At 39.7% G+C, this 24,137-nt stretch overlaps 3 protein-coding genes across 3 annotated transcripts; all 3 read right to left on the bottom strand.

The window, feature by feature from the left end:
* Positions 1-1,347: 1,347 nt before the first annotated feature.
* On the bottom strand, positions 1,348-6,364 carry LOC149117453 (uncharacterized). The gene is made up of 3 exons (XM_089279552.1): positions 5,958-6,364; positions 4,290-4,634; positions 1,348-2,497 (listed from the first exon to the last, which is right to left on the bottom strand). The coding sequence occupies exons 1-3, from the start codon at positions 6,297-6,299 to the stop codon at positions 2,012-2,014; spliced, it is 1,173 nt and encodes a 390-aa protein (XP_089135678.1). The 5' UTR covers positions 6,300-6,364; the 3' UTR covers positions 1,348-2,011.
* A 2,697-nt stretch (positions 6,365-9,061) lies between these two features.
* Positions 9,062-14,504, bottom strand: LOC110053321 (uncharacterized). The gene is made up of 3 exons (XM_089279543.1): positions 14,163-14,504; positions 12,552-12,896; positions 9,062-10,480 (listed from the first exon to the last, which is right to left on the bottom strand). The coding sequence occupies exons 1-3, from the start codon at positions 14,502-14,504 to the stop codon at positions 9,995-9,997; spliced, it is 1,173 nt and encodes a 390-aa protein (XP_089135669.1). The 3' UTR covers positions 9,062-9,994.
* A 7,844-nt stretch (positions 14,505-22,348) lies between these two features.
* On the bottom strand, positions 22,349-24,033 carry LOC110053395 (parkin coregulated gene protein homolog). Its single transcript, XM_020759619.2, has 3 exons — positions 23,866-24,033; positions 23,691-23,768; positions 22,349-23,553 (listed from the first exon to the last, which is right to left on the bottom strand). Exons 1-3 carry the CDS (start codon positions 23,941-23,943, stop codon positions 22,936-22,938), a joined length of 774 nt encoding a protein of 257 aa, XP_020615278.1. The 5' UTR covers positions 23,944-24,033; the 3' UTR covers positions 22,349-22,935.
* Between the last annotated feature and the right edge of the window lie 104 nt (positions 24,034-24,137).

Below are 24,137 nucleotides of genomic sequence, written 5' to 3'. Positions count from 1 at the left end.
GTCAACTTCAAAAAAACACGTGACCTCGATGAGCTCTAAACTTGAGCCGATATGATCACGTGATACTGGTCAGCGGATACTTTGATTTGACGGGTGTTGACCGTAACATGGATGTCCAACATGAAAGATGTACGCAGTATACCAAGGCTGCATGCCTCGGTCAGCCCGTTAACTGGAGTGTGCCTGCCATGATGCGCGACGTTGTCGTGATGCCATGGTGACCATGAGAAAAGAAATTCACGGGTTCCAAAAGCTATGGTGCTCCAGTTGGCGGCTATTCGGGCGGCAGGACCTCCATTATGGATACAACTTCCAGGGAAAATTTACTTATGTTTCGAATTCCCTTCGTATGGTCTGCAGATGTTTAATCGAACAATATCAGTTAGATATTTTACAGTAACTGTACAATTCCTCGCACGCTCACTGGCTGATTTATGTTTTAAATAAGGGAACAGACGCTTAGATGACGCCATCACGCGCGGAGCTTTAATAGTTTTCAGTACGGAAGAGATTGTGTGCCCTACAACTTCAGATTCCAGACTTTGCCACATCATGTTACTACATGTTTGCAAGAAACCTATAAACCTAGTAGATGTTGCCATTTACTAGCTTTAATTTGTCCGTTGGCAAATTTTTCGCGAAAAATCTTCCTCAAAAGTTTATCTTAACAGACGAAACTGAGGCAGTGTATCAAACCATGATACCATTTAGTAATTCTCCCCCTATTGTAGCATCTGTGTATATAATTGTTCCATGGAGAACCGGAAATTAGTGGGAAAGATAAAAAAAGAGGATTTAAAATTAAATTATGGTGGAGTATATAATTTGTGTTTTACAATTGTTGTAGCTGCATTTTCAATTCATTTTGGGGGTTTTCCTCACAGAGCAATGAAAGAAAATGTTTAATACCAGAGGTCGCCGCCTACTATAGGGAATTTTCCGTATGCATCACGTATACCAAACTAAAAAGTGATAACTAACGACTGCAAAGTGACCAGTAACGTAACTTACTAAAAAACAAGAAACTAGTTGGTGGATTAAATGCTTCCTTTATTTACATTACTTAGTACATGTGACTTTTCTGTCAGTAGTGATAAGACCTAACTTAATTGAATCTACTAACCTGCATACGTGGTAGAACATATTTAGCCCTTACCACCCACGTACAAATGGCATGAGTTAGCTCAATCACTTACCAAGTCTGGGCTTAACTGGCTCTTATCTGCCACAAACTGACTGCGAGATACACTCAACCAGCTATCTCCAACACAAAATCTTTCTAAACACTATATCTAACGTCGAGAAGACTCTTATTACGGTAATATGTTCTTACAAGCTTGTAATATATTTCTTTTTTTTTTTAACTGCATTGTCACTGAAAAGCTCTACCAGGGGAGGGTCACTAAATTTATTGTTTTTTATCATTGTTATCATAAACCCTTACAGGCCAACACAATCGATACAACATAAGCGCGGTGCATGATGGGAAGGTTGCACGTAATACCGTCTAATATACAACGGCTTTCTTGTATTCTATGGCATGGTATAAAACAAATTAGACTTAAAATGTTTCACCTATACCAGCAGATAATTTTATCTTGCTTAAACTACAAGAAAACACGAACATCAGTCAAATGGGCGATGCATGTACCTATCTTCTGGGGAGATCAGTGGAAGTCTCAATTTAGATTCCTACTGGCCACTATTTGTAACAATTACTTTTCAACGTGGACTGGCCCGCCTAGACTAGCGCTAGCTATCCGCCGGCCAGTCCAACTGTAAAGTGTACATTAAGAAATGAAAAATGATTGATTGACTTGACTAAAGAGAAAGCTGAACGCTTCAAATGTTTGAGACGATCACTTTAGTTAACCTGTCTGCATTAGGACACTTTTCATGATCTCCTCTTTGTTTGTATTAACAAGCCTTGGCAATCTTCACCTCATATACCAGGATGTAGAAAGACAGTCAACTAAATCATAATGCGTTTATGTGTTGTGGTGTCATGAAATCACACTCCTCCAATCCAAAACTGGGTCGTTGCATCTGAAGTCGAAGAGCAACGGAATTTTGGATTTACATTTATATAGCGTCCAAAATTGTCCTCGCTTCCTACTCCATCACCGGTCTCACTTCCGTCGAATTCGCAGCCAAGCCTAATAGAACTATCCATGTGTAGAGGAAAAAGATTTTTGAGATACCAGGTCGCTGCCGTGCAATTCGCGCATTCATTTTCCCGGATGTTGACAAGCTCGTACTTTTGACAGCTTTCTGCGACCGTGGGTGTGACTCTGACAATGTCGAAGTCTTCAAATGAGGCTCGCAGGTAATCCGTATATACCGTGCCGTCTGTGTTGTATCGGCAAGTAGCTCGCCAGTGAGTCGAGTGATCCCTGAGCCAAATAAGGTAATGCCGTTTAATCAGGTACGCCTGCCAGTTTGGGGAATCACCGCTGATCGCATTTAAATCCAGGTAATCGTAAAAGGCAACGATACCCTGAAGAACAAATGAGAAATGTTCTTTGTCTGCTTAACTTATGAGACATATTTAGTGAAGAATGAGAGACGACCTATGGAACATGTTGTCAATCTTGTTTCTTTCGTGGAGCTTAAAATTTTTAGCTCTGTACTCTGGACGTTTCCTTCAAGGGAAATTTTCAGGACTGCTCAAACAGAGCTGACATGGCTTAATAGGTTATCATATTCAAACATGAAATTTAATAACAAACTATTTAACAACTATTCATAGTTAAGAAACGTAACAAGCGTGCTAAGCTCAATTTTGTGCTGAAAGTCTGTTTTCACTAACTGAACGATACTGTGTCGGATTTGGACCTAAGAATTGCTAACCGCTTTTCTCCTTCAGATTATCTTTTTTGTTATAAATTTAGAAGCCATTTTGACGAAATGCTTTGGTCCGTACCAAGTCTAGGTAGTTGGAGATAGGTCCAGAAATTCATGCAGTAATGAAAATGGCAACTTTGACGAAATTTTGTTGAAAATATTGACGGATTTGCCGAAACTGATTTGCCAATCTGTGGAAATTTTGTCAATTGTGCAAATCGGACGTAATTCTGCCAAACTTGCTGACATAATTACACGAGGGAACAGAGATGACTTTGCCAGAGGGTCCCAGAAAGTTGACAAATGTGGCGAAAACGACGAAATTGGCGAAAGTGACAAGTCTGACGAAATTTCGCTGAGCCTGTTGACAAAAATATACGCGGTGAATCGAGATCACTTGGCTAGAAGTTCACGAATTTGGCGAAAGTTGCAAATCTAAATAAACTTCGTCAGGGCTGTTGAATTCAAGTACATAGATATCATTTGGCCAGAAGGGCCCCAGAAAGTTGCCAAACGAGGAGGGACGACGAATTTTGGCAAAGTGACAAATATGACGAAATTTCGCTAAAGCTGTTGACTAAGTTATTCAAGTAAATTGGGATCACTTGGCCTCGCAGATGGCCCCAGAAAGCTGAAGAACGTGAGGGAAATGACAAGTGTTTGCAAAGTGGCAAATCTGACGAAATTTCCCCAAAGCTGTTGACAAAGTTATTCAAGTAAATCGAGATCACTTGGCCAGAATTGCCCAAGAAATTTGAGGAACTGACATGGCGAAAACGACAAATTTTGGCAAAGTGACAAATCTGTCGAAATTTCGCTAAAGCTGTTAACAAAATCATTCAAGCAAATAGAAATCACTTGGCTAGAAGGGCCCCGGAAAGTTGACGAATAAGGTAAACACGACGAATTTGGCAAAAGTGACAAATGTGACAAAATTTCGCCAAGAATGTTGACAAAAGTATACGAGTGAATAGATATGGGTGGCTAGAAAGGCCCCTCAAAGCAGATAAATGTGACGAAAATGATGAATTTGGCAAAAGTGACAAACTTTGATGAACTTTTACCAAGCCTTTTCAGATAATTAGTCAAGTTAATAGACCCTTTGCATGTGAATGGAAACGGTTTGTAGAAGGGCACCACGAATTTGGCATAGTTTATAATGCTTTTCTCAAATGCATACTTTTATTGGCAGTAAGAATTTAAGTTCATGAAGCGACACTTGTCGCACACATTTTCCACATACGCTCAAACACAGGTATGATGGCTGATACCCGAGATTCACTGAACCAGTCAGAAAGTGAGAAATACATTAGCCGAGGTTAGAGTTTTAAAGAGTAGAAATAACGTACTATAAGATGCATATCCGTTATCCAGTAGATGTTTCGGTAACTCATATGGCAATTTATTGCACCTTCCCACTCCTCTCATACACTTACGGTATTTACCTGAAAAATGTCCTTGTTAGACAGACTAAATGACTGGATCAAATTCCAGGCAAATCCAGGCTCTGAATCAAAATCACAGAATACTTGGAAAGTTTCGTTGTTGTCATCGGTAATTTTGTACAATCCAGACTTGTCCACCCCAGCTACTTTGTAGTCTTGGCAACTTCTTCCCAGTTGAATCTCGCAGTGTTTTCCAATGAACCGTACCGGACAAGAACAATTGTATCGAAGACTGGTGGGCTCACAGATTTCATTGCAGGTTCCTCCATTTAGACACGGATTGTCCCTACAGCAGCCATTGGTGCACGAGATGTCACCAACACAGGGGGTGATGCCGTCATGCTTCTGGTGAAGAAAAAGTCCCTCCCCAAAGTTTATTTTTGAAACTTCGCAGGTAAAAATATCAAGGAAACCAAATTAAAAGCATGTAACTTACCGTATCACCAAGCTAGAACAATTTTAGATCTATGTGTTTTACACATACGGCGTTAATTTTTCCTTCTTTTTTGTTATTGTTCGCAACTATTATTAAAAAATTATCATTATTAATATTATTATTATCATTATCATTATCATTATTATTATTATTAAAGTGTTTCTTTAGTTCTTGAATACTGGTAACGTTATTGTTGTAAAAGCTCTGTTATGAATTCAAATGAAGCTTTTAAATTCCACTCACAACTGACTGAAGATGGTATGAGCGAAACACGTCTTGCTTTTCAAAACCTTTTTGTGTCGCACTAACTAGTACTCTTCCGGCTAAAAAAGTCAAGAAAACCACCTATACGAAATAATAAAGAATAAACTCAATAATATAAGAATAAACTCTCGACTAATTCAGAATTCTAAATTTGTTTTAACATTAACAAAAAGATAAGTGTTTTTGAGATGAAACCTTGTAGCAAGCACCTGCAGACGCTGCGTTTTTTCTCATAACAAAGTGCTCTAAACAATGCAAGCTTAATTCCCTTGGAGATATATTTCGTTCCCTTCGATAATTATCCGGGAAGTCAACATTTCTACGCCAAAAACGTGATTGGAGACTCCATATATGAAAGAAAATTCATAAGTAATCTCAGCATGGAGTCACCGGCTAAGCTGAAACTAGTTAAAAATCAATTTAAATTTGCTAACTTTAACGACCTTGAAAACTTCTTCAGGACAAATATTATGTTTGCGGAATTACACCAAGTTTATCACTACAATCCAACAAAATTCAGCTGTTTATATTTAGAATTAAACGTTTGTCTAGCATACATATCCCCACTTCGGCCGTATAGCTGGCTTTTAAATACTGGTTAAGAAAAACACAGCGTAAATGGGCTAGTGCCTCTAACTGTTTTCGGTTACAGAGCCTCTTTTTTTAATAAGAATTTTGAGGCTGAAATTGGCGTAATTTTAAGTTAATGTTAAGAATTTATTCAGGGCGGAGTTTTTAAGAATACACTAAAATCACAAAATATTTTTCAGTCTGAATGAGCTACATTTTACCATCGAAAACTAAGTATGATAAATTTTTCCCTGTTTTCTTTTCCTTCTCCAGCCAGCGCGTAAAATATATACATTCTTATACTGAAAAAAAGAGTGTGATATTGTTAAACTGAATAACCGTAGCAGACAAATGTACTTTTGCTCAAAATAAGTGAGTTCTAAAGAATAATTCTTTACCTTTGCCTCGTATTTCCTTCGTAGTATGTAATACCTTGCTCCGGAAGAATGCTTAAGAGAGCTTTTGTTGGTAAAGTGATTTCCCTCATTCAACTCGCAGTATTTTTCATTGTTGTTCTCCTTGAAGTTGAACGACAAACATCTACAGTCCTGTATACACCAGGAGTAGCACTGAATTGGGTTTAACGTGGTAGAATTGTGAAATACATGGCCAAAAAACTCTGAGTCTTGTACGGCATCTTGGTACACGTCGAGGGAAATCTTTTCACAGCTTCGTGTGAGGCAGTCTCCCTTAACGCGCAGAAGAGAAGCTAGAAATGGAATCAACCTTGCAGAAAACATGTTCACAGCTTCGCACTGCAGTAAGCAATGGACACTTTTGGTCTTGGCCTCTAAGAAGGAGTGTGAATTGCTAGCTTCTGTTGCAGCTCCTTATAGGTCTAATAAATTGTTAGTGTCCAGTCGACGTCTTAGTAATTATTCTCTGCATGATAAGTAAACAAGGACTACAGTGCTAGGAAACGTGATGTAAACAATACGGTATGCTGCTGGGCGCTATTGACCGTGAAAATGGAAACGCACAAACAAGCTTCTGGCTGAGATTATTAGTGAGTGGGCTAAGTTGTAAAACTTTCGGGTAATTTACTCAGGATAAGGATCACGTTCGAGCAGTTACTGTTATTACTAGTTCGTTGGTTTGCACGCCAGTCCAGCAACTCCTATACAACTAATACTTGTATAGCTTTGAGCCAGTTACAAGGCAAATTAGTGGAACGTGTCTTTATTTTTCACTCGGTTAGTACAGGAAACTTGAACCGACAAAATATTTGTTAAGGAATTATTATATACATAGAATTAAATAGCAAGAATGCAGAATATCTAAGCTTATAAGTATTATAACTTAGGAACAGTGTGATCACAACAGAACAACGCATACAAGACCTCAGCACGAGTCTCTCAGTGGGGAACAAAACCCCACAAATTCTGTAGTTATTTCCCAAAGCCTCGTGCTGAGGTCAATTGTGTTAGGCTGAATTTTAATATATCGAAATTGGTCTATTAAATTCATATCAAGGAGGAAACCCCAAATTTTCCACTGATTACTTCTTCTTTCACGTAGATTTTATATCCCTTATTTTTTTTTTTTATCCTTTATCTTTTGCTGACAAGGTGTTTGGGTTTCAAGTCGTTTGTGAGGCTTATCCAGTACAAAGAAATGAGGTCCAGTCCGTGGTTGCGGATTTTTTGCATGTATTTTGGTCAGGCGAAACTCCCATTGTTTCCCGTTTCGTTTAGAGTTAGTAACTGTTGTAATTCCATTTTCATGAGTTTTTGCGTTGTGTTTTGGTGCCGCTCAAACATGAGTTCAAGACGCTTTTGGGACTAATCAGCAAAGTTCACAAAAGCTTGGTTTTTTTCGCCAAAATAATTCGTCCCAAGTCAATTTGAATTATTTATTGCATGACTAAGGAAATCACTTCATTATGACCGGCAGAGAGAGGGGGCCAAATTATTGTTAACTTAAAGTTGCACTGCAGTGCAAATTAATACAGGCGCGTTCGTAATCTTCTAATTCATGTAATGTATACGTAATCGTATGAAAACTCGAGCAGTAAAGTGGAAAGGCGCCCGAGCGAACCTGCATTTTAATGAGGGGCGTGAAGTTAATTCCCCCTGGCCGGTTGCCGATCGTACATTTTAGGGGTTGCAAACGCCGTTTTGGTACCTCTCAGGATGTACAAACTCAAAACGTCCACAGCGGGAGCTTTTGAGCCGAAAAAAAACTGATATGACAGGAGAAAATGTGTTGCTTTAGAATTGGTACCTCTTTAATTTAAGTCACGCTCATAAAACAGGATCTTCAGTGGTACCTCTTAGAGGATCTTTTCAAAATTTCCAATGAACACCCCATCCTTTTCATATGGGAGTCCACCGCGGGGGCAAATCATTATGCATGGTTCGCCAGTGAACGGTCGCACGCCCTAAACAAATGTTACGTTCCAGTCGCCGGAAAAACTGTTTATTTTATGGAAAGCATACACAGCCCAAAACACCTTCGGAAGAAACAATGATTTAAATGCTTTTGGTAGAAAGGACGCCGACCATGATTCACACCTAACGTCAGCAGCAAATTTTCTTTTACATAACCGAGTCTTACAGTGTATAAATGTTTATCTCAAAACTTGAGAATGAATCAAGACTACTTGACCGATATTAAAGAGCTCCCTTTATTACACTATTTGGCACAAGTAGTTAGTCTATCAGCGGTGATGAGAAATAAGAATGTAGAGTCATAATCCGTGCTATAGATAATAGTGATAGTTACAATTACCCATGCAAACAATACAATTTATACCCATGGTCTCACATACTCCACATCACATTTGTTTCATTATAGTCCCATTCTGTCACAAGTACTAATGGCCAAATTTACGTCCTGACTTTCTGGTCCTTTCTGGAAGTATTATCGGGGAGTATTCTGAGGTGTCAATTGTTTGGTTACGACGCGACTTTCTATCGCAACTTTGTTTTCAAAACTCTTACCTGAACTTGGTGTTTTTGGAAGCTTTCTTTTTGAAAATTATTTTTGATGTGTCGTATAGTGCTTCGTATCACTGAGCTTGAGCACACGTTTTATTGGTGCTTTCATTATGCCAAAAATTCCAGAAATCTCGGTCGGAAGTCAAATGAGAAGCTCAAAGGGAAAGGTCTGTTCGGTCCAACCGGTTGCAAAAGGAGCGAAATTTGCCTTTCATATGCATATACACGTCGAAAGGTGAATGTGTTTGCGAAGACATGGGGGGGGGGGGGGGGGGGGATCACGAAATTTATCAAGAGTTATGAGAGGGGATCACTTCAATAAAATAGCATCTAAAGGAGGGATCAGCTAAATGCTACTGTGTTCAGCCGAAAATCATCCAACCACCACCGCCCCAACCCCCGGCGATAAATAATGACCGATCCCTAACCAAGGAAAATGGAACGATTTTCCCATCAAACCGGGCCAACTGAGAGGAATGAGTCTTACCATTTTCTATTCCTTTCCCGAATCAACCACATGAATTGAAAATCTACGGAAGAGAGCTATGGCAACGAGCCGGTCTGTCAAAATGGAAAGTAATGTTTCAAACTATAATGTACTTAAAGTGCAAAGAAGCCGCCATGGTGCAGTCTTTTGCTAGTCTGGATCCCGATATCTGTTCAGGATTGTTAGCCGTAGTTTTCACAGGCGTCCAATATTAAAGCATAACAAGCGGCGTAAATTAAAGCGAGGCCAGCTATCTCCAACACAAAATCTTTCTAAACACTGTATCTAACGTCGAGAAGACTCTTATTACCGTAAAATGTTTTTACAAGCTTGTAATATATTTCTTTTTGTTTTTTAACTGCATTGTCACTGAAAAGCCCCACCAGGTGAAGGTCACTAAAGTTATTGTTTTTTATCATTGTTATCATTAGTCCTTACCGCCCAACTCAATCAATAAAACATAAGCCCGGCGCATGATGGGAAGGTTGCATGCAATACCGTCTAATATACAACGGCTTTCTTGTATTCTATGGCATGGTATAAAACAGATTAGACTTAAAATGTTTCACCTATACCAGCAGACAATTTTGTCTTGTTTAAACTGCAAGGAAACACGAACATCAGTCAAATGTGCGATGCATGTACCTATCTTTTGGGGAGATCAGTGAAAGTCTCAATTTAGATTCCTACTGGCCACTATTTGTAACAATTACTTTTCAACGTGGACTGGCCCGCCTAGACTAGCGCTAGCTATCCGCCGGCCAGTCCAACTGTAAAGTGTACATTAAGAAATAAAAAAACGATTGATTGACTTGACTGAAGAGAAAGCTGAACGCTTCAAATGTTTGAGACGATCACTTTAGTTAACCTGTCTGCATTAGGCCGACACTTTCCATGATCTCCTCTTTGTTTGAATTAACAAGCCTAGGCAATCTTCAACTTATATACCAGGAAATAGAAAGACAGTCAACTAAATCATAATGCTTTCATGTGTTCTAGTGTCATGAAATCACACTCCTCCGATCCAAAACTGGGTGGTTGCATCTGAGGTCGAAGAGCAACGGAATTTTGGATTTACAACCATATAGCGTCCAAAATTGTCCTCGCTTCCTACTCCATCACCGGTCTCACTTCCGTCGAATTCGCAGCCAAGCCTAAAAGAACTATCCATGTGTAGAGGAAAAACATTTTTTAGATACCAAGTCGCTGCCGTGCAATTCGCGCATTCATTTCCCCGGATGTTGACAAGCTCGTACGTTTGACAGCTTTCTGCGACCGTGGGTGTGACTCTGACGATGTCGAAGTCTTCAAATGAGGCTCGCAGGTAATCCGTATATACCGTGCCGTCTGTGTTGTATTGGCAGGTAGCTCGCCAGTGAGTCGAGTGATCTCTGAGCCAAACAAGGTAATGCCGTTTAATCAGGTACGCCTGCCAGTTTGGGGAATCACCGCTGATCGCATTTGAATCCAGGTAATCGTAAAAGGCTACGATACCCTGAAGAATAAAATGAGAAATCCAAACAATAACAACAACACTCATGAAATGTTGTTTTTCTGCTCAACTTGTGAGACAAATTTAGTGAAGATCGAGAGCTAGACGAAAAGAGACGAAATTTCGAAAAGAGACGAAACTTCGTCGAGCCTGTTGACAAAAATATACGCGTGAATCGAGATCACTTGGCTAGAAGGGCCTCGAAAAGTTGACGAATTTGGCGAAAGTTTCAAATCTAAATAAGCTTCGTCAGGGCTGTTAAATTCAAGTACATAGATATCATTTGGCCAGAAGGGCCCTAGAAAGTTGACAAACGACGAGAGACGACGAATTTTGGCAAAGTGAAAACTCTGATGAAATTTCGCTAAAGCTGTTGACAAAGTTATTCAAGTAAATCGAGTTCACTTGGCCAGAATTGCCCCAGAAAGTTGAAGAACGTGGCGCAAACGATAAATTTTGGCAAATTAAGTGACAAATCTGTCGAACTTTTGCCAAAGCTGTTGACAAAGTTATTCAGGTAAATAGAGATCACTTGGCCAGATGGGCTCCAGAAAGTTGACGATCATGGCGAAAGCGAGAAATTTCGGCAAAGTGACAATCCTCCGTAGGAAAAAAGATGGCGACTGGTACATTTACCCGTAGTTCTTAGCGCACGAAAACCTTAACAACGTTCATAAAAAACGTACAGAAGAGTTATAAAATCTTCAAACCTAGCATACAAAATGTCCTTCGTACAGGGACAAATATTGTAAAAACTTGGCTTTCTTTGCACCTTATAGGCTGTGTTAGGTTCGCAAGGTATTGTGGTAAAATGTACAACCGACATCTTTTTTCCTACGGTGGATTCTGACGAAATTTCGCCAAAGCTGTTGACTAAATCATTCAAGCAAATAGAAATCCCTTGGCTAGAAGGGCTCCGGAAAGTTGACGAATAAGGCAAACACGACGAATTTGGCAAAAGTGAAAAATGTGACAAAATTTCGCCAAGAATGTGGACGGAAGTATACGAGTGAATAGATATTAGGTAGCTAGAAGGGCCCCTGAAAGCAGACTAATGTGACGAAAATGATTATTTTGGTAAAAGTGGCAAATTTGATGGACTTTTACCAAGCCTTTTCAGATAATTAGTCAAGTTAATAGACCCTTTACATGTGAATGGAAAGAGTTTGTAGAAGGGCACCATGAATTTGACATAGTTGATAATGCTTGTCGCAAACGCAAACTTTTATTGGCAGTAAGAATTTTAAGTTCATGAAGCGACACTTGTCGCACACATTTTCCACATACGGTCAAACACAGGTATGATGGCTGATAGCCGCGAGATTCAGTGAACCATTCAGAAAGCCAGAAATATATTAGCCGAGGTTTTGGAATTTAATAAAGTAGAAATGACGTATAGCTGGTTTTCACATGACGTCACTAAAATTCGAACTACAAAACTATTGATCTTCCTGAGATTGTACTTAAATGACGCATAAGAGCAGCTGAAAACTAATATTCATACAAATTTTCGCTCCGAATGGGTTCATGGTTTTGTGATACACTACGCTTAAAAATTTCTAAGCTTTTGCGTGACGCTGCATTTACATGACGGCCTAGAGAGCTGTGGTTAGTGACTTATTTCGGGGAACTTGGCTATTTGAACAGTTCATGTCTTAGAAAAAGTATTATTTTAATGTTTTAGAGTTCCTCGAGGGATAAATTCACGCTTTTGTAGCAAAACTCAGTGCCAGATGTTTCTGTTGGTTTCCGGCCGCCATGTTGGTGCCCATACGGATGGGCACCAGCATGGCGTCTCCATACAAATCTCTATAAATTTGGGTAAAAAATTTCTTCGCATATCTCGCATAAGAAAAATTGCATATTTAGTCTTTGCATATTTACCTTCTTTCATTTCCCAGATTCTGGACTTTATCTATTGACCGGTTTTAATTTTTATTTTGATCTATTTTGAATTTCGTGACACTGAAAGCCAGCAATAGCCGGGTATATTCTTTATCCAGTAGATGTTTCTGTAAGTCATATGGCAATTTATTATACCTCCCCACCCCTCTCATACATTTACGGCATTTACCTGAAAAATGTCCTTGTTAGACAGACTAAATGATTGGATCAAATTCCAGGCAAATCCAGGCTCTGAATCAAAGTCACAGAATACTTGGAAAGTTTCATTGTTGTCATCGGTAATTTTGTACAATCCAGACTTGTCCACCCCAGTTGCTTTGTAGTCTTGGCAACTTCTTCCCAGTTGAATCTCGCAGTGTTTTCCAATGAACCGTTCCGGACAAGAACAATTGTATCGAACGCTACTGGGCTCACAGATTTCATGGCAGGTTCCTCCATTAAGACACGGATTGTTCCTGCAGCAGCCATTGGTGCACGAGATGTCACCAACACAGGAGGTAATGCCGTCGTGCTTCTGGTGAAGAAAAAGTCCCCCCGCCCCACCAAAGTTTATTTTTCAAAATTCACGGGTACAAATATCAAGGAAACCAAATTAAAAACATGTAATCTACACTACCACCAAGCTAGAATAATTTTAGATCTATGTGTTTAAAAGAAAAGGCGTTACTTTTTCCTTCTTTTTTTGTTATTGTTCGGAACTATTATTAAAATTATTATTATTATTATTATTATTATTATTATTATTATTATTAATAAAGTGTTTCTTTAGCTATTGAATACTGGTAACGTTACTGTTGTAAAAGCTCTGTTATGAATTCAAATGAAGCTTTTAAATTCCACTCACAAACGAAGATGGTATGACTAAAACACGTCTTGCGTTCCAAAACTTTTTGTGTCCGGCACTAACTTTTCCGGCTAAAAAAGTCAAGGACACGAACTATACGAAATAAACTTAAGAATAAACTCCCGAATAATTCAGAATCCTAAATTTGTTTTAACACTAACAAGAAGATAAAGTGTTTTTGAGATGAAACCTTGTAGCAAGCACCTGCAGACGCTGCGTATTTTCTCATAACAAAAGTGCTTTAAACAATGCAAACTTAATTCCCTTGGAGATATATTTCGTTACCTTCGATAATTATAGGGAAGGTCACAATTTCTACTCTAAAAACGTGATTGGAGACTCCATATATGAAAGAAAATTCATAAGTAATCTCAGCGTGGAGTCGCCAGCTAAGCTAAAACTAGTTAAAAATTAATTTAAATTTGCTAACTTTAACGACCTTGAAAACGTCTTCATGACAAATATTATGTTTGCGGAGTTACACCAAGTTTATCACTATAATCCAACAAAATTCAGCTGTTTATATTTAAAATTAAACGTTTGTCTAACATATACATGTCCCCACTTCGGCCGCACAGCTGGCTAATACTGGTTAAGAAAAACACAGCGTAAATGGGCTAGTGCCCTTAACTGTTTTCGGTTACTCATGTACAGCCTCTTTTTTTATAAGAATGTTAAGGTTGAATTGGCGTAATTTTAAGTTAAGAATGTATTCAGGGCGGACTTTTCAAGAATACAATAAAATCACAAAATGTTTTTCAGTCTGAATGGACTTTGGTTTACCATCGAAAACTAAGTAGGGTAAATTCTTCTCTGTTTTGTTTTCTTTCTGCAGCCAGTGCGTAAAATATATACATTCTTATACTGAGAAAAAGAGTGTAATATTGTTAAACTGAATAACTGTAGCAGAGTGAGTTCTAAAGAATAATTCTTTACCTTTGCCTCGTATTTCCTTCGTAGTATGTAATACCTTGCTCCGGAAGAATGCTTAAGAGAGCTTTTGTTGGTAAAGTGATTTCCTTCATTCAACTCGCAGTATTTTTCATTGTTGTTCTCCTTGAAGTTGAACGACAAACATCTACAGTCCTGTATACACCAGGAGTAGCACTGAATTGGGTTTAACGTGGTAGAATTGTGAAATACATGGCCAAAAAACTCTGAGTCTTGTACGGCATCTTGGTACACGTCGAGGGAAATCTTTTCACAGCTTCGTGTGAGGCAGTCTCCCTTAACGCGCAGAAGAGAAGCTAGAAATGGAATCAACCTTGCAGAAAACATGTTCACAGCTTCGCACTGCAGTACGCAATGGACACTTTTGGTCTTGGCCTCTAAGAAGGAGTGTGAATTGCTAGCTTCTGTCGCAGCTCCTTATAGGGCTTATAAATTGTTAGTGTCCAGTCGACGTCTTAGTAATTATTCTCTGCATGATAAGTAAACAAGGACTGCAGTGCTAGGAAACGTGATGTAAACAATATTGTATACTGCTGGGCGCTATTGACCGTGAAAATGGAAACGCACAAACAAGCTTCTGGCTGAGATTATTAGTGAGTGGGCTAAGTTGTAAAACTTTCGGGTAATTTACTCAGGATAAGGATCACGTTCGAGCAGTTACTGTTATTACTAGTTCGTTGGTTTGCACGCCAGTCCAGCAACTCCTATACAACTAATACTTGTATAGCTTTGAGCCAGTTACAAGGCAAATTAGTGGAACGTGTCTTTATTTTTAACTCGGTTAGGGACCGTTCATTTTTTATAAGGTAGGGGGGGCTGGTGGGATTTGGGGGGGGGGGGGCCATGCGAAAAAAAATGGCTTTCGAGGGGGGGCCATCCCAAAAAAACGAGGGAAAAAGGGGGGGTCACGTGAAATATTTTAGTAAAACTTTAAAATGGCATGATGTTTGAATATCAACAAAATTGCTATAGAATAAACATAGAACGCAGGATACAAATTTATTATAAACTTTCCATTTGCTTTAAAAAAACGTTTGGCGACAAAAAGCATTTGTAGCTACTGAAAAGAAGTATTTAACACTGTTGTTTTCGAATGCAACTTTCACTGGCAGTCATCTTCATCTTCGCTGTCGTCGAGTTCTTCGTCGCCGCTTGTGCTGCTATGGGAGTCTCTTTCACCAATGCTGCAAGAAGCAGCAATGCTTTCCGTCAGAGTGTACTCTTCAGGGTACATGAAGGTGTAAACATAATCTCTGACTTCCTGCTCAAGGTTGGTGGTGATTCTGCTTCTTGCAGCATTGGTGAAATAATTCCCTTCCAAGAGCTGTGGGATGTATGGCCCATCTCTTCTAAATAACGACGTGGCAACATGCTCAACTTCAATACACTCTTCCGGGACGGCCGTTCTAGGAGGGTACACAAGGCATTGTGGAAGATCATTTCCTAGCGGGTTTCCAACACAGATTCCATAAACTCGTTGGACGCTGTTTTCAGTCCGCTTCCTCTTTCTTTCATTTGACTTTCTGCGGTTTTCTTTTTTCCTTCTCCTTTTGTTGATGTGCTGTTTGAGTATGCCCTTGAATATGCTGTTATAATTGCTCTTCTTATTTTCTAGTGCTTCCATGTCCTGCGTGACCTTCGTCAACTTAGCTTCTATAAATTTGATCTGTTTTACATTAAAACTGTGGGCAAATTGTTCGCCCTGCTTTAAAGCAAGCCCATTGGACTGAAAGAGTGTGGAATCGTGGCATTCAACTTTTCCACCATTGCTCTGTGTTCTTTGATGGAGAAGTTCAATTTTCTTCCATCACTGGGCTTCAACTGGTACCCTGGCATGGAAAACTCACTCGCCCTTTCTGAACAGCCATCCGCACTTAGAAAGATTGCTTCTTTTGCTTGTAAGATGTCAAACTGCCTGGATCGTTCAGCTGTAAACCTTTTCTTAAACGACTCGTCGCTTTCGCCATTATTGCGCATTTTGGAATGAGCCTCTTTCATGATTATTATGGACGTGCCCCGTTCTACATCGTGCAAGACATAGCAGCACTCAACTAACGTCAAGGAGCTTAAAGCAAAAATACGCACTCAACGTATAGCATCAACCCCATTTTAAAGACGGGGTTTGCAAAAGAGGAGGAAATAAAAAGGAGGAATAAACCTATACATCGAGCAAGAGAAACACAAGCTCGATCAGATAGCTGCAAGAAACATAGGAATGTCTCTAGACAAACGTATAGCTTTCTCAAAGTAAAGCTACGGCGTCTCCGAAGGAAATCGTAGGAGAACAAATATGATATCCGTGATAACGATCTACCTACTGTGCTTGCAAACAGTTCTAATCACAGCCGGGCCCGGCGTCACAATATAGAATGCAAGTAAGCAACATGTTCACGGTAAATTTCATATTTTGTCCCTCAAAAGCAAATTCATGGAGATTTAAAAGCATATCTTGCAATAGAAATGAGCCTAAACAATGCATAAACACATGGCAAATTACAGAGGTGTCAAACTCAACGAGTCGACATGCAGATAACAGCGGAAACCATGCAGACCTATGACCTGTAAAAATTTGCCATAGCACGATCTAACGGCTCAACTCCACTCAATTCCTCCTTATTCCACAACATGAAGTGCCCTTCATGAACACGAGTGAAGCGACAAGAAAGGTCGAGTGACCGAACAGAGAACGGTAAATGTACAAATGTCACGAACCGTAAAAGTCGTGTAGGCTAGTCAACCCCATTTTGCCTTGAAAATTAAGAAATTTTAAACCACAACAAGTATGCTAAAATTTATAAAAAGTAATCCACTATTTGCAAGATTTGAGAACACTCGTAGCTTTTTGTTTTACCTGGACAGGGCAACATTTATACATGCCTATCACTAGAGTAGAGGTAAAAACCTTCCAAATAAAGACATCTGTAAATTAAATGTAACAATGTGTTACACACAACACATCAACAGATTTCCAGTTTTTTCACAACACTTCGTACTTGGTTCAGTATCACAATGCAGGAGCAAGGAAAGACTCTGTTCCAGGCCACTGTTACTTCCGTAAGATTGAGAAGTTTATGAATGAGCACTATGAGGAGGGGGAGAACTACAGAGAGTTTCTAAAGTTGTCCTGTCAAGAAAAGGTAGGAGAAATTTGTTCTTTTTGTTGTGAATGGACTGGATCACCCATAGAAAGATATCCTAAACCAGTTCCTGACCATTCTTGCCTACCGGAGTACCACTACCTCTCCTACCAGAAGACCCCAAAAGAAGGGCGTGATCCAGATGACTGGCAGCCAAGGGTCCAAGCGAAGAAAGAGCATGGAGGTGGCAGGCTGGTTTTATCTGACCCAGAGAGCGTTGCTCTATTTGCAGATAAGTTTATTGTCAAATCAAAGTTTGTGGTGGATTATCTTCAGCATCTTGAAGTGCTGGAATTTAAGACGAAAAGGAGAGCAGAAGAAAAGGCAAAGTTAAGTAGGGACGCATAAGATAAATCATATGAGGATTATCCTTGGACTGAGTTGTGCGAAGATCTAACCAAGCTTAAAAAGCAACGTGTTCCAGAACAAAACAAGTACTTGAACCACCACGGGCTGAAGCAGCATTTGAAAAGCAGCAAGAGTGAGAAAGTAAAGGCAATTGTAAGACATTCATGCTTGCAGCAGAAGAGTCCTCTCAGAGCTGGCCAACCAACACTGAGAAATGCCAGGACATTGACACAAAATGACAACAGGGTAAGTGCTGACAGCAGTGAAACGGATGAAAGTGACAATGATGAGTATGACAGTGATGCCATTGACTCTAGGGGAGAAGATGACTCAAGTGATGTCATTCTTGCATTCATCAATTCAGATGAGGAAGATGCCAATGAGAGGCCAAATGCCACACGCTCAGGGCGAGCCATAACTAGGAGATCCGAAATTGACTTCTCTTTCTTTTGATTTGTCTTTTAAACAACAGCTCTCTGTAGTATAGGGATTGTAAATATTGTCTTCATAGTGAGCACAATAACGTGAAGTAGGGGGATAATAGAGAAATATTAAAAAAGTTGAAATCTAAATATTGTTTGTTCAATTTTTTTTTGGGGGGGGGGTCATCCCAAAAAATGACCGCTATAAGGGGGGGCCGTGTGAAAAAATTGGTAAGCTGAGGGGGGGTCATGCGATTTTTAAATGGTGCTTCCCAAATCCCACCAGCCCCCCCTCCCTCATAAAAAATGAACGGTCCCTTAGTACAGGAAACTTGAACCGACAAAATATTTGTTAAGGAATTATTATATACATAGAATTAAATAGCAAGAATGCAGAATATCTAAGCTTATAAGTATTATAACTTAGGAACAGTGTGATCACAACAGAAAAACGCATACAAGGAAATAAGATAGGCATACTGACTTGTCGCATAAACATTTTGCCTCAGTTCACAGTAGGTTTGATGTTAAACAAATAGACCAATTTCGATACATTAAAATTCAGCCTAACACAATAGACCTCAGCACGAGTCTCTCAACGGGGAACAAAACCCCACAAACTCTGTAGTTATTCCCCAAAGCCTCGTGCTGAGGTCAATTGTGTTAGGCTGAATTTTAATATATCGAAATTGGTCTATTAAATTCATATCAAGGAGGAAACCCCAAATTTTCCACTGATTACTTCTTCTGTCACGTAGATTTTATATCCCTTATTTTTTTTTTTCCTTTATCTTTTGCTGACAAGGTGTTTGGGTTTCAAGTCGTTTGTGAGGCTTATCCAGTACAAAGAAATGAGGTCCAGTCCGTGGTTGCAGATTTTTTGCATGTATTTTGGTCAGGCGAAACTCCCATTGTTTCCCGTTTCGTTTAGAGTTAGTAACTGTTGTAATTCCATTTTCATGAGTTTTTGCGTTGTGTTTTGGTGCCGCTCAAACATGAGTTCAAGACGCTTTTGGGACTAATCAGCAAAGTTCACAAAAGCTTGGTTTTTTTCGCCAAAATAATTCGTCCCAAGTCAATTTGAATTATTTATTGCATGACTAAGGAAATCATTTCATTATGACCGGCAGAGAGAGGGGGCCAAATTATTGTTAACTTAAAGTTGCACTGCAGTGCAAATTAATACAGGCGCGTTCGTAATCTTCTAATTCGTGTGATGTATAGGTAATCGTATGAAAACTCGAGCAATAAAGTGGAAAGGCGCCCGAGCGAACCTGCATTTTAATGAGGGGCGTGAAGTTAATTCCCCCTGGCCGGTTGTCGATCGTACATTTTAGGGGTTGCAAACGCCATTTTGGTACCTCTCAGGATGTACAAACTCAAAACGTCCACAGCGGGAGCTTTTGAGCCGAAAAAAAACTGATATGACAGGAGAAAATGTGTTGCTTTAGAATTGGTACCTCTTTAATTTAAGTCACGCTCATAAAACAGGATCTTCAGTGGTACCTCTTAGAGGATCTTTTCAAAATTTCCAATGAGCACCCTCATCCTTTTCATATGGGAGTCCACCGCGGGGGCAAATCATTATGCATGGTTCGCCAGTGAACGGTCGCACGCCCTAAACAAATGTTACGTTCCAGTCGCCGGAAAAACTGTTTATTTTATGGAAAGCATACACAGCCCAAAACACCTTCGGAAGAAACAATGATTTAAATGCTTTTGGTAGAAAGGACGCCGACCATGATTCACACCTAACGTCAGCAGCAAATTTTCTTTTACATAACCGAGTCTTACAGTGTATAAATGTTTATCTCAAAACTTGAGAATGAATCAAGACTACTTGACCGATATTAAAGAGCTCCCTTTATTACACTATTTGGCACAAGTAGTTAGTCTATCAGCAGTGATGAGAAATAGGAATGTAGAGTCATAATCCGTGCTATAGATAATAGTGATAGTTACAGTTACCCATGCAAACAATACAATTTATACCCATGGTCTCACATACTCCACATCACATTTGTTTCATTATAGTCCCATTCTGTCACAAGTACTAATGGCCAAATTTACGTCCTGACTTTCTGTTCCTTTCTGGAAGTATTATCGGGGAGTATTCTGAGGTGTCAATTGTTTGGTTACGACGCGACTTTCTATCGCAACTTTGTTTTCAAAGTTTTATTGGTGCTTTCATTATGCCAAAAATTCCAGAAATTTCGGTCGGAAGTCAAATGAGAAGCTCAAAGGGAAAGGTCTGTTCGGTCCAACCGGTTGCAAAAGGAGCGAAATTTGCCTTTCATATGCATATACACGTCGAAAGGTGAATGTGTTTGCGAAGACATGGGGGGGGGGGGGGGGGGGATCACGAAATTTATCAAGAGTTATGAGAGGGGATCACTTCAATAAAATAACATCTAAAGGAGGGATCAGCTAAATGCTACTGTGTTTAGCCGAAAATCATCCAACCACCCCCGCCCCAACCCCGGGCGATGAATAATGACCGATCCCTAACCAAGGAAAATGGAACGATTTTCCCATCAAACCGGGCCAACTAAGAGGAATGACTCTTACCATTTTCTATTCCTTTCTCGAATCAACCACATGAATTGAAAATCTACGGAAGAGAGCTATGGCAACGAGCCGGTCTGTCAAAATGGAAGTAATGTTTCAAACCATAATGTACTTAAAGTGCAAAGAAGCCGCCATGGTGCAGTCTTTTGCTAGTCTGGATCCCGATATCTGTTCAGGATTGTTAGCCGTAGTTTTCACAGGCGTCCAATATTAAAGCATAACAAGCGGCGTAAATTAAAGCGAGGCCCGAAGGCGCAAGCCAACCTAGGGGGTCGGGAGGCATGTTCTTCCCCGAAAAAGTTTGAAATTGTAAGTTGCCGAAGACGGGATTTCATGCATTTGGGGGGGTGGGGGTAAAGTGTTACGGACAATAAGTTGTTTATGATCATAAAATTAGAACGCGGGAAGTAGCGCTGTTTCACCTTTTTAAACTGTATTTTCTTCTTGAAACGTCTCTTCTGTAAGTCTAGATTTATTGTTATGTGTGCAAATTTTAAAACTGGAACAGGTGGCTATATTCAATTTTACAGCTGGTGGAATTCTGGCGTTCTACCGAGAGCCCTGTGATTGATGTCAGTTGACATACCAGCAATCTAACCATCTCAACTGCTTGGAAACTGCAAAGTTACTGTTCAGCGCCTAGAGCAGGCATGGATTAAGGCGCTATATAAATATTTATTTGTTATTATTATTATTATTTAGAGTGCCAACTAGCTTCCATCAAGTCTGTATAGGCATGTGACATTTAGTGGTCTCTCCCCCTTTTAAGCTTTCAGTGATAACTGATCCCCCCTTCTGTTATCCTAAAAATCAAATGATCCCCCAAAATCAGTTCCCCGCCCCCCTAACTCTAGGGGTTAAATAATAACCAGTCCCTTAGACCCACTGCTGTCTGACTGGTCATTCTGGCATAATGGAAAGCACTCAACTTGTTAACTCCTGCAGTGGGGGAGGAAGGGGGGACTTCCATCAAAATGCATGGGGGTGCTCGTCAGAAATTTTGGAAAGAGCCTCCAAGAGGTACCAAGATACTATTTTGTGGGCGTGACTTGAATTTTTTTTGTAACCAGTTATGCTATGAAGATGACCACTACTTGTTCACCAGTGATTAAGTATTTGTGTGACACCAGTAAGGTAGCATCAGCTGACGAATCCCTGGTCAAGTGTCCCTTCACAGCACCTTAAAATAGCACGCAAACTCTGCTTAATTCAATGGTTTTTGTATGTTTATGCCATCTACTATGATTATCAGTCGAGTAAGGCACAACAGAGTGTGGTAACAAAGATTTGGGATGGTGTTGCACCCACTATTGTTGCCCGTTGCCACAAATGAGGTCAAAGGCCAACAAGTTGCCACTGGAAACAGAGGCATTTGCCCATGACAAGAATGCAAGTTGAACATTAAAACCTGGTTAAAATTTTACCCTGTCTTACTCAACTGATACTGGTAGTATCATCTTAGCAGACTTCAGCAGTAGTTCAAAAGATCACATATCTGGGTTCTGACTGGTAGATTTGGATCCACTTTTTTGTTTCTTTTTTTTAAGTTTGTTTCAATTGTCATTGTAATAATGATTGATGGGGGCAAAAAATGGTATCATCAACAAGATTTTGAATTTCATTATTGAAAAGGCACGGTAACCCTACTGCAGTTGATGCATGTACTTTTCAAAACAAGAAGAATCTGTTCCTTCCGTATAGTTAGATTGTATTATTTTATTCCATACAATGATCAAGGAAATATTTCCAGCTGCCCATGCAATACCTATGATGAAATTCACAAAAACTGAGTACAACAACCCTGCCAGATATACACCAGTCTAACTGGATTACCAACAGTTCTATTATCACGGGTATTGCCACTTAAAAAATATTTGCAGATCACCTGGATCATCTCAAGCAAAATGAATTCGAAGTGGTCCTCGTTTCACATTTTCTCCAAGAGAACAATCCTTCAAGAGATTTTTCTGGAAATCAACATTAAAACGATAAAACTATTTGTTACGTACAATGTATGTTTGAAACAGCAAGGTCTGTTTGATTTATATATATATCAGAGGCATAACTAATTCAGCAGAAACTCGTTGAAAGGACGGTCATAAAAATACCAAAAGAACAAATGCATTTAACATTTTACGGTTTGAGTTGTAATGTGCAGCTTAGAATATCTAGAAGAAAAATATATTTACAGCCAATACCAGCCTTTAAAACTCAAATTTAAAATATGGTTGATCATCTTTCGTAAAATAATCCACAAGGTTCACGATATTCTCAAACTCAAAGTTAATTTAACATGCAAGATTCGTAGGTAGGCACCATATATTTGATGTTGATGAAAGCATCGGGGCCTCCACGCCGCTCCAAGGCTTCGAGAGTTTCTTGTATCAAGTCACCGACATTTTCTCTTTTCTGTTGACTGTAATCGATTCCATCCCCGGAGTTGATATTTTTATTCTTAAAGATGTTTAAGATCGGCAAGATTTGCCGGTAGTATGGAACAAGAGCTTCGCCAATCATCTCACCAGCGATTACAAGATGCTGCAGAGCCTTCAGTGTGGTGCAGATCACTTTGTGGTTTCGCGTATTTAGTGCTTTCTTCACCGGGATTATGAGCTGTGGGATAACAGGAAGAACTTTGCTTCCTCCGTGTTCCATCATGTCGTGGACTCCTTGTCGGGCGAAGAATCCGTAGGGATGCGATGTTTCAGACAATCCTTCGAAGAACAGCGGAAGGTAATGATGGTAGTCGAGCCTCTCTATCTCCACCTTCCAGGCAATTTTGTTCCCTTTCGTGTCGTGCTCCAAAGCGATAGGAAAATCACCTCGCTCGTAACATTTTTTGAAACTTGTCCTTTCTGATGGTCTTTCTTTAAAAGCTCCCGCACAAGGAGCCGGAAGAACCTGAAGGAAATATAATCAACAACCTTAGCAACCACGGTGAAATATGCAAAGATTTTCGATCACGAGTTTATAAGCGTAGTTTCCAGTTGTTATCGAAGTTGTACGAAGAAAAAGAAATAAAAACATATTGGACTCACCTTTGCATTCGATAACCTTGACTTCGTTGTAAACGGTTGAGCGACAATGGAGGAATGAATTAGTATAGTGCATTTTTCCTGCGTGAATTAAAATGATAACTAAAATCAGTACGTTGCGAACAAAGATGAGTTCGCATGTAAAAGACGGAACTGAAATCTTTGTCAACATCCTTACTTTTTCATCTTCCTCCTGCTTTCGAGTAGTCTTCCTCGATGGATAATCCTTCGTTTGCTGCATCACATTCACGTACATAGTTGAAGAAAGCTGCAAAACAACCTCTTGTTTCGTCAACTACAAATCCACTGTTCGACAAACTCGAGCAACACAAGGAGTACTAAGCGACGAGATGTTTGCTTTCCGAAAGTTGCCACAGTTACAGAGCATCCTGTTTCCAAATAAGGAAAGTTAGGGCTGTTAGATGACTGCATAAAATGATCGTCGTAGTA

Source organism: Orbicella faveolata, unplaced genomic scaffold, assembly GCF_042242905.1.
Source record: "Orbicella faveolata isolate gen_17 unplaced genomic scaffold, um_ofav_v1 contig_12, whole genome shotgun sequence".
NCBI lineage: Eukaryota > Metazoa > Cnidaria > Anthozoa > Scleractinia > Merulinidae > Orbicella > Orbicella faveolata.
Note: the sequence above shows the minus strand (reverse complement) of the source record. Positions and strands in the feature narration are given on the sequence as shown.

Excerpts from the sequence above, each read along its gene's own strand:
- LOC110053321 (XM_089279543.1), bottom strand. The coding sequence starts at position 14,504 with ATGTTTTCTGCAAGGTTGATTCCATTTCTAGCTTCTCTTCTGCGCGTT. Across the intron at positions 12,897-14,162 it reads GAAGGAAATACGAGGCAAAG|AAGCACGACGGCATTACCTC; the intron begins GTAAAGAATTAT and ends TTTCTTCACCAG. Across the intron at positions 10,481-12,551 it reads CTAACAAGGACATTTTTCAG|GGTATCGTAGCCTTTTACGA; the intron begins GTAAATGCCGTA and ends TTTATTCTTCAG.
- LOC110053395 (XM_020759619.2), bottom strand. The coding sequence starts at position 23,943 with ATGTACGTGAATGTGATGCAGCAAACGAAGGATTATCCATCGAGGAAG. Across the intron at positions 23,769-23,865 it reads AGCAGGAGGAAGATGAAAAA|GAAAAATGCACTATACTAAT; the intron begins GTAAGGATGTTG and ends TAATTCACGCAG. Across the intron at positions 23,554-23,690 it reads CAAGGTTATCGAATGCAAAG|GTTCTTCCGGCTCCTTGTGC; the intron begins GTGAGTCCAATA and ends TATTTCCTTCAG.
- LOC149117453 (XM_089279552.1), bottom strand. The coding sequence starts at position 6,299 with ATGTTTTCTGCAAGGTTGATTCCATTTCTAGCTTCTCTTCTGCGCGTT. Across the intron at positions 4,635-5,957 it reads GAAGGAAATACGAGGCAAAG|AAGCATGACGGCATCACCCC; the intron begins GTAAAGAATTAT and ends TTTCTTCACCAG. Across the intron at positions 2,498-4,289 it reads CTAACAAGGACATTTTTCAG|GGTATCGTTGCCTTTTACGA; the intron begins GTAAATACCGTA and ends TTTGTTCTTCAG.